The sequence below is a fragment of the Pan troglodytes genome, chromosome 7 (genome assembly GCF_028858775.2).
Source record: "Pan troglodytes isolate AG18354 chromosome 7, NHGRI_mPanTro3-v2.0_pri, whole genome shotgun sequence".
Taxonomy (NCBI): domain Eukaryota; kingdom Metazoa; phylum Chordata; class Mammalia; order Primates; family Hominidae; genus Pan; species Pan troglodytes.
Window position 1 is genome coordinate 49947585 of NC_072405.2, and position 9433 is coordinate 49957017.

Below are 9433 nucleotides of genomic sequence, written 5' to 3' on the forward strand. Positions count from 1 at the left end.
CAGGTGGGATGCTCTTTTTCTCTGGGTGGGCCTGTCCTTATATCAGCACCAAATGATGCCCAGGTGGGTGGCCCTTGGGCACACCGTCCCCGCCTCCCCTCTCCCTGCACCCTCCCCTTTTCCCCGGCTGTCAGGATGAGGAGGGCACAGCGGTCTCAGAGGTATTGACCCTGAGGGTAAATCGGAGAAAGGAGGCCAGGGGGATTTCCGCAGCTCAGGGGCCGTCATCCTGGAGTGTCAGGGGCGTTTATTCTCCACTGGGATGTCCCACTTCCCCTCCTGGAGGCAGATTTCCTGCAGACTGGGTTAGGTGCTCAGCTCTGGCCCCTCCAGTGGGACCCTTCCTGTGCACAGGTCTGAGGAGTGCACCTGGCCACTCACCTGTCTTTTCTTCTGCAGCCAGCAGCTGGCTTGGGGCCCAAGACTGGTCTTCTGACTCCCAGCCAGCTGCCTCCCTCCCTGGGAAGTCCTGCCCACTCCCCCCGCCCCAACAGCTGGATCACAGTGGCATGTCTGGGACCCCACAGCCAGTTTCTTGGCTGCAGAGCCTGGTCATTTTAGTCCTCTGTCCACTTGTGAATCTGCAGAACTGGCAGGCGAGGCCCGCGGAGGTGCAAGGGGCAGCGGCTTCCAGGTCTCAGGAGTGCTGTGCCTCCCTCCTGGCCTCCTCCTCCCTTAGCTAGGATGCCTGTCCCCTTTCCCTCCTTTTCCTCCTCCTCCCCCGCCTCCCCTCCTCCTCCCCTGCACCTGCTGCTCCTCCTCCACGCGCCCTTCATCCAAAGACTCAGTCCCTGCGCCCCCAGCAGCGTGGGGAAGGGGAGGGGAAGGTAGGCTCCTCGGCGTCCCCGCGCAGGCTGCAGCCAGGATCCCGGGCCTGGACGGCGGGCGTCAGACGCTGTGCGCTCCCAGGCTGAGCACCGAGAAGGCGGCGCGGTGCTTGCGCAGCAGCAGGCGGATCTTCTCGTCGTCCGAGTCGGGGTCCAGCGGCTTGTTGTACTCGTCGTCCTCGTTCTCCGAGGGTGCGCCGTCCCCGCCTGCGCCTGCACCCGCGCCGCCCGGGGCCCGGGGCGTGGAGGACGAGGGCTCCAGGGCGCTCTTCTTCCGCCACTTGGTCCTGCGGTTCTGGAACCACACCTGCGATGAGAAAGAATGTGAAGGGCACAGGGGCACAGCGCGCACGGGACTCGAGAACAGCCATCCTGCTTTTACAGCTAAACAAATGGCTCAACAACGGAGTGACTGTCACATTCACGTTTCTGTTGGGGAAGGACAATAAAATTTAAAAACGTGAGCGCGGCAGCCCTCCCCTCCGTCCCCCGCCCCCACCATTTGCCTCCTCCGCCTCCTCCTCCTCCTCCTCCTCCTCCACCACCACCACCACCACCACCTGGGAACTCGGTGGAAGATGCGGAGTGCGCAGGTGGAAGGCTTAGCCCCGGTGCTCATTGGAAGGTGCTTATGAGCAGTCCCTACTATGGGCTTCATAGACCCTCACCCTACTTCATAAATAATTGTTCCCCTAGTTAGAAAAGTAACGTAGGTCCATTGCTTGGGATAGTTGAAGAGGGCAGGAATGCACCCCAGAAGCAGAAAGACATGCGGGAGTGTCTGCTTCTTCCCCCAGCTCTCGCCCCAGGGCAGCTGAGCGGCTGATGAGGAAGGCGCAGGGGGTTGGAGCTTGGGGAGGCCCCAGGGCCCTGAGCAAAGCCTAGACCCAGGTGCCAGCTGCCCCTGCTGCATCCTTAGGCCCGTCGCCAAGTCACTGAGCCAGCATCAAAGTGGGGAAAGTTGCCCCCAGACTCTGAGGCGGTAGAAACCGGTTTCCCCGGGTCTATTTAGGGGGCATTTGGGGCCCCTGCGTGTGGAGTGGGAGAGCCTGGGCTCACCCTCCCTAGCCCTGGTGTGGGCGACAAGGCTCCAGGCCCCTGATAGCCCATCTGATCCTGCTTAGTAGAAGGAGGCGTTGTCTTCATCTTAAGGATTGGTAAACTGAGGTCAGCTCCTTTTGCTGACTGGAGCATCAAGCATGAATCTGGGCCAGAGGCTGCCGACAGTGCTTGTAATTTTTGGCCAAATACGGGGGGAGAGGGAAAGCCTCAGGTTGGAGTCCCCCACATCTGGGGTTGAACCCCAGCTCTGCCAGCTCTCCCAGCCAGGAGACACTGATCTTCATCTGCGAAATGGGTAATGATACCCACCCCCCGGGTTGCTGAGAGGATGACATGATGTGCCGCACATAAGGCTCTGAGAATGGGGCTCAGTGGATGATGGCCTTTTCCTGGCTATGGTTAATTACCACAGGCTCCAGGGTTAGGCAGGCAGGCAGTGCCCAGACACCAGGACAGCTGCCCTCTGGGGGGCTGCGTTGTGTGGCCACCTCTCTCCAACGCAGTGGCCTCCTGTCTGGCAGGCTCCTCCCTGCAGGGCAGGCGCCGTCTCCCGCACAGACTTACCTTGACCTGCGACTCGGTCATGCCCAGTGAGTATGCCAGCCGCGCCCTCTCGGGGCCAGCCAAGTACTTGGTCTGCTCAAAGGTTTTCTCCAGGGCAAAGATCTGGTGCCCCGTGAAGGTGGGCCGGGTGTGCTTCTTCTTGTGTATGCTGTCACTCAGGGGGTCTGGGGCTGGCAGGAGGAAGGAAGTGTGGGGTTAGTAGAATAAGTGGGGACCCTGCGGCTAGGCACGTCTGGCAGGGCAACCACCATGCCTGTCCCTCTCCCTCCTGCAGAGGTTTCCAGGACACCAAGATTCCTTTCCCCTGAGCAGCATTCTTGATACTGGGGAACAGTGACTGTGACCTCTGCCCCGCCTGGGTGGGCAGGGCTCCGAGAGGGCAGCTGCCCTAGTGTAATGGGACTTAGGGGCAGCAGAGCCTCATGCCTCTCTGTCTAAAGTTCTCAATACTCGCTGATGTTGCCTTCCCCTGAGGGGCAACAGGAGTTCTCTCTCTGTCCCAGGGATGTCCCTTCAGGTCACCCTCCTCCTATAATTAGGGACCAGGGCCTGTGAATTCCCTCCACCCCCGGCTTCCGCCAACTTCCTTGCTCTTGAGACCCAACTTCCCAGGTCTCCAGGAAACCAGGGAGGGGCAAACCTCATGCCCCAAGCTGCCACTTCCCCATGTCACCAGGCCTGGAAGTTACGTGGCTTCAACCATCCCGGAGAGCCTGGCACAGAGGCCAGAGACCCTGACCCCCAGCCTGGCCAGGGCAGCAGGCTCGGGAAGGAGCTGTGGGCAGTGGGCTCAGGAGAGTCAGAATTCCCACGTGTCAGGCCTCGTTCTGTGCAGTCTGACAGCTCAAGTTACAGGTGAGGAAACTGAGGCACAGAGAGAGGAAGAGCCCTCCTGAGAGATCATGTTCAAGTCTCTCTGCCTTTGCCTTCATTAGCCACTGACTTTCTTGGCTATGTCCCTGTGTGTGTACCTGCATTCAGGACTGAAGAGGTGGTGTGTGGGATGTGGAGAGGGGAGGGGGAGATGGAGGGAAGAGAGAGTCAGCTGAGGCTTAAAGCACCCCTGAAGCCAAGCCTAAAACAGGATCTGAGAGAGGAGGCCTTCACCCCCAGGGGCACAGCGATGGGTGGCAGCCCATGGAGGGGTGGCTGTCAGGCACTGTGACCAGCAAGGCAGAGTAGCAAATGGGGGGACAGGTGTGCTTTGGGGGTTCCCTAGGTTGACCCCAAGCCCCCACTGGCGTAGGGGAGCCCAGAGATCAGACAGAAGTGGAGGCCCCTGCCTGACGTGGGCAGGGCTTCGGTGGCACAGAGAAGATTCCAAAAACTCTCACCTCCCTGCCTCCCAGCAGAGCCTCACCTGCCTGGACAAGCCCTGCCACCTCCTCCAGTAACCCTGACTGGCATCACGGGCCCACCCTCTGAAAACCTTGGCTGAGGAATGGGTGGGCTGAGAAGAGGCCCCCTGCTTCCCCACAGCCAAGGCCAAGTTCAGCTGGACTCAGCAGCAACTCCCCGAGACAGGCTACTTGGTGTGGCTGCTGTTGCTAGAAACCCGAGGATGTGGTGGGCAACAGCCCCCTGGCTCAAAGGCTGGACCCGGATGGGGTCAGGGTGCGTTCTGCACCCTTAGTGATGCCAGGGCTCTCTGGGAAGGTGAGCTAGGACATTTTCCTCACGGGGGTAGCATTTGCCTGCTTTGGGTGAAGAAGTGGTTGCATGGGCCCTGGGCTGCAGAAGCCAGCTGGGCTGCCTGCTGGACCTCGTGCAGGGCAGGCGTGGGCTGTGGGGCCTTCTCTACATCTGGAACTACCGGGGGCCCTAGGAGGGCAGCTGAGGTGGCTGGCATGTGAGGGGGGTGGCTCAGACACCTGTGTCCAAGCACTGCTGGATGGGAAGGAGGAGAGGGTGGAACTCAGCCTGCACTGAGCTGAGGCTACGAGTCCAGGGGTTAATGGCGACTGGGGGAGAGGGCAGAGGTGCAGGGTGCCCGGGAGGAGGCCCCTCCTCGTCCTCTGCCCCCCGGGGCCTGGCGGGTGCCGGGAGGTGGCTGGTGAGGACCCGTACTCACTGTTGCTGCACTGCCGCCCGCCTCGCCAGTCTTGGCCCGTGTCCGCCCAGCAGTTCCGGGTCCGGGTCGGGTACTCGTTCCCAGCCTTGGAAAAATTCCCTACCTGGGGGCTGTAGTAGACCCCCTGCGAGCTGAGCCCCCCGAAGCCTGCCACGTGGGGGTAGCCGGAGAGGAGGCTGTTGTTAGGCGCAGCCACGGGCCTGCTCAGGATGTCCGTGATCCCGTGGGGGGTTCCGGCGGCCAGCTGGGGGCCCAGCCCTGGCGGGCTGAGCTTGTAGAAGGAGTTCTGCACAGAGTACTGGCACACCGGGGCCTTCATCTCCGGAAACTGAGCCAGCGGCGTGTTGTTCAGCAGGAACGTCCCCTGCAGGTTGGACTCCATGATCTCCCAGTCAGGACAGGGAAGGCTTCTCCAGGCCCCTAAAACCCAAGAGCCCACTCTCTAGCCCCAAATCTCATGGCAGGCCTGGAGGCTCAGGACCGTCTCCGAGCTCCTGACTGCCTCCCACCTAAGGCATGGGCCAGGCCCTGGCCCAGGCACCGGCACCCGATCAGCTGCTCGGAAGTCAGGTGCTCCGGGCAGGTGGGAGGCCTCCCCAGGGCTCCTGGCCTCTCTCCTTGCCCCGGCCGGACAGGGTGGCCCCCTAAGCCTCAGCTTAGACCCCCTTTCTGCCTCTGAGTCGGGGGACCCTCCATGAGAAGTTTTAAGTTCAGAGAAGGAACATTTCCCTGATAAAGATACGGCCCATTAGAATACAGGCCGGAGACTGGCTGAGCCGCCGGAGCCGCGCCGCCATTGGTCGGGGCGCACACGGGCCTCACATTGGCTTTTCCTAGACAAATTGCACTTTGAAAGATTGACTGTAAAATCAGCCAGGGTGTGTGTGTGTGTGTGTGTGTGTGTGTGTGTGTGTGTACGCGCGCGCGCGCGAGAGAGAGACAGAGAATTAGCTCTAGAAGCCCTACTCATCGCCGGAGGGTCCATTTGCTCCCAGCAAGTCTAGCATCTAGGAAAAGGTGAGCGTCTGGGGGCCCCTGGAGGCTCCCAAGGCAACTGGAAGTCACTGTTCCTACAGCTGCTCCCCTGGGGAAGAGGAGGCTGGACTCAGAGGCCACTGTCCGGAGCTGCGCCGGCTCCTTTATGTGCACATGTCCAAGCTCCACAGGAGAACGCAGCCGCTTCCTTCCCTTCCGCAAGCGGGGATGGGGTAAGTGGCATAAGATGGGGGTAAGTGCGGGGATGGGGTAAGAGGCTGAGTGGCATTGCTTTCTGGGGGATGCAAGTCCCTGTGGCTGGCTTGAGAGCCTAGGGTGGGAGCCTGCTGGAAAGAGGGCAGCGCGGGGCGTAGGCAGCCCTGACAGTGCCGGGGTGTGAGTCCTCCAACTGCAGGAGGCTGAAGAGAGGGCCGCCCTGCACGCGTGTTCTTGCCTCCACCTCTGGTCGGCTTCCCTGACCTCCCTATCAGAATCTCTTCCTCATTTGTGCCTCTGCTGGAGCAATGGCCATGCTCTGTCTGGCGTGGTGCCCGGGTTTGAAATCCCTGATGGCTGAGACGGTGGTGGAGCCCCGTGCCGGGCACTCCGTCGGTGCTCAGTTAGTAGTTGATGCAATGGACTGGGCTGAATCACAGAGCATGCATATGCTTTTTTTTTTCTCGAATAAATTTTTACAACATACAAGGCTCTATTGGGGGAAACTCTCATTTTACAAACAGGAAAACCAAGGTATAGAGGAATTGGAGCCCACTTTCCAGGTACATGGGTTATTTCTGGACCAGGCAGGATTCTTCCTTGCAGTTTTTCTCTAAAACTGGAAACTAGCATGCCACTGGCCTGAACATGTAAAATGTTAGGAAAGACTGTGACTGCCAGACAGATGGACTTCTGCTCCTCTCTGTGCCTGGTGGCCCCAGAGCCCTTCCTGACCAGGTGTGGGCTCTGCAGGGCTTGCTCTCTCACTCCCCAGAGGCCGCCCTGGTAGGTGGGAGACTAGAGGCACTGCTTCACTGAGCTTCTCCTGGGTTTCCAGGCCATCTTGGTTTTCAGTGGGGAGCAGAGGACCCAAGGCTCAGGGCAGGCTTCCTTCTCATGCAGAAGTTGACCCTCTGTAGCACAGGGATTTAGGTTATGCAAGAAAGATCTCACAAAGGGTGTGGAATGATTCCCTACAAATTTGGTTTAAAGAGAAAAGAGCTACGTCTTCGTCTGAGATGGCTTTGCCACCAGGTCGCGTGCCACAGCCATCTGGTAGACCTGGTTCTGGTTCCTGGCGTCACCACCCAATTCCACCCGGGCAACTGTGATTCTGAAACTGCATTTTAAAAAGCCCCATGGGTGCTGCAGATGACCTGCTGCGGTTGCCTACTGGCCTGAACGGCCTGTCCGATTCCAGGAGAGAGGCTGGGAGTGGGGTGGGGCTGGGGTGCTCCAGGGACCTTGGGATTGTGACTCCGTCACCCCCTCATGATGGGAATTTATGTGGCAGGAAAGCCGCAGCCAATGATTTGATTCTTAATTAATGCCAAGCCTGACAAAGGCGTTGGTGTCTGGCGCCCCTAGGATGAGAAACTGAAGAGATTTAGCAACCACCTAATCCATTCTCCCATTAGACAGATGAGGAAACTGAGGTCAGCTTGGTGACCAGCCTTGCAGGAAGTGTTAGCAACTAGTTAAGAATAGGGCAATTTTTTCCCTACAGCAAGAACAAGTTCTTGAACTTTGAATGGCATTGAGTACTGGGGCCAGATGCCTTCCTAGGGAATGCTGGGGGGCCCCCTCAGTGCATGCCAGCTGGGGGCCTGGCCAAGAACCCTGGTGGGTTGTGGTGGCCCCTCCCCAGACCCCCAACTTCTCCCCATCTCATGGGAGCCATCAGGTGGAACAGAAATCTACTCTGCCACCTCTCTGGAGGCATCTCTCAGGTGGGTGGTCCTGATTAAAGGGTTGTCCAGGCTTCTGGGAGGACTGGGCATTGGCGGGCTCTCTGGGACCTGAGCCCCACCCATAGACTCCTTCACATCCCAACCCAGGCTTTACGCTGGCCTCAGCACCCCTAACCCCCCAAAGACGAGCGGGAAGGAGAGATAGAGCCCTGTGCCATTAGTCCATTTCTTTATTAATTTTGACATTGGTTCGGCTGGTGAAGGGAGAATGGTCTATACATCAGAGTAGGGTAGGGGATTCTCTCCCATAACAGAGCATGTGGGAGAGTCAAGAAAAGATCCATTTTCATAACAATTTAAAAAATCAAGGTAATTTCAAAACTTCTAAAAAGCGTCTAATGTGCAGACTGCAGCATTCTCTAGGCATCGTGTGGAGACCCCAAACTCCTCCCCTAACGGCTCCTACTAGCAGCCGGAGCGTGCAGCCATGCCAGCCGGAGCAGAGGTGCCAAAGCGGAGTCTGGAGCTGCGGGGTCCGCGGGGGCGCTAAGGGGGCTACTGGGTTGGCTGCAGCAGCGACCTGGGAGAGGAAGGTGCAGGATCGAGGCGGGGGAGGCGAGCCCTGCGCCCAGCTTCCTTGGGCCGTCACCGAATCGGTCCCAGCCGCGCTGTGCGGCCCCCCTGCCGTGGCCCCCGGGATGGGAGGATGGAGGGGGGCGCCTCTGCGCCCTGGAGGCCGGGCCGGGGTGGCCTCTGGCGGAGACGGCAGCCGTCCGGGCTCGCCCTGCAGCTCCTCCGACGCAGCCTCGGGGAAACTCAGGCCCGGAGCTAGAGCTTCCTCTCCCTGCCCGCCCATCTAAGGAAGCAAAAGCAGCCCCACCCCCGGCCGACAAGGCGCCTAGGCCGCCCCGGGGCCTGCTCGGCCCGGGGTGCACCGGGGCGGATTTGTGTGGGAAGCAGGGCCGCTCTCCGCTCACAGGCGCCGCGGCCAGGGGGCGTCTGACGTGGAGGGGGCTTCTGTGCTACTTGGAAGGTTTAAGTGTGTCCCGAGGACACTCCCGCAGAGCGGCGGGGCGGACGGGGCCGGGCCGTCCACACCGCGGCTCCAGGGGCGAGAGGAGCCAGCCCTGTCTCTCTCTCCTGGCCCTGGGGGCGCCCGCCGCGAAGGCGGGGCCGGGATTGTGCTGATTCTGGCCTCCCTGGGCCGGAGGCTCTAGTGGAACTTAAGGCTCCTCCCTGATGGCACCGAGGCGAGGAACTGCCAGCTGTCTGTCTCCTTCCTGCCTTGACCCAGAGCCTGGCCCCGGCCTCTGGGCGTCCAGGCTCTCCGCCTCGGACTCTGCTCTCACCGGCCATGCGGTCCGGGGAGCCCCCTGGCTCGCCTCTCCAAGAGGCCACAGGGGCTGGGCAGAGGGGAGGCACCGAGGCAGGACAGGGAACAGCCTCGAGCCTGGCACCTGCACCCAGGGTCCCCAGCCTGCAGGCTGCCTGGACTTAGAGCACCAAGTTCACTCTGGGAGACCCTGGGTGGTCCTGACTTCTAAGACCTGGCAGATACATTCACTAGCCCTACTCCTTTCCTTCCTCTTTCACTGAAAGACAGGCCACAGCTCCTTCTCCTGCAGCCGCAGAAGTCCTCAGGAGCTGCGCTGTCAGGCTCTGTACGTACTGCTAAATGTTTCTATTGGTTTGCATAGTATTTATTGTTTTTCATATACACAAGGCTGATTACTGTACAGTTTACACTTTGAACACGGACTATGATATAGTGCTTGAAGACATAGAAAACCTCTTCTCTATGGACATGCTGGTGCAATCCTGGGTCAGCCACCGGCCTGTCCCCCAACTGAGAGAGGAGACCCTTTCAGATGGGGTCCTGGCTCCCTTTGAGTCCTACAGGTAAGCCTGGGGGTCCTCGCCTCAGATTCTTAAGTCCCTAACACAAGGAACCCCGAATGCACTCTTCAAGGTAATGATTTTCCATTGGAAGATGATTCGTATTGAAATTGGCAGAGAGAGAGACAACA

At 59.9% G+C, this 9433-nt stretch overlaps 1 protein-coding gene across 1 annotated transcript; it reads right to left on the reverse strand.

The window, feature by feature from the left end:
* Positions 1-773: 773 nt before the first annotated feature.
* NKX6-3 (NK6 homeobox 3) lies at positions 774-5231 on the reverse strand. Its single transcript, XM_054656672.2, has 3 exons — positions 4525-5231; positions 2454-2623; positions 774-1134 (listed from the first exon to the last, which is right to left on the reverse strand). The coding sequence occupies exons 1-3, from the start codon at positions 4904-4906 to the stop codon at positions 889-891; spliced, it is 798 nt and encodes a 265-aa protein (XP_054512647.2). The 5' UTR covers positions 4907-5231; the 3' UTR covers positions 774-888.
* Between the last annotated feature and the right edge of the window lie 4202 nt (positions 5232-9433).

What these genes read in the sequence shown, in the direction of transcription:
- NKX6-3 (XM_054656672.2), bottom strand. Translation starts at nt 4,906, where the DNA reads ATGGAGTCCAACCTGCAGGGGACGTTCCTGCTGAACAACACGCCGCTG. An exon ending in CGGGCGGCAGTGCAGCAACA is followed by an intron (nt 2,624 to 4,524) that starts GTGAGTACGGGT and finishes TCCTCCTGCCAG; the next exon opens with CCCCAGACCCCCTGAGTGAC. An exon ending in TGACCGAGTCGCAGGTCAAG is followed by an intron (nt 1,135 to 2,453) that starts GTAAGTCTGTGC and finishes TTCTCATCGCAG; the next exon opens with GTGTGGTTCCAGAACCGCAG.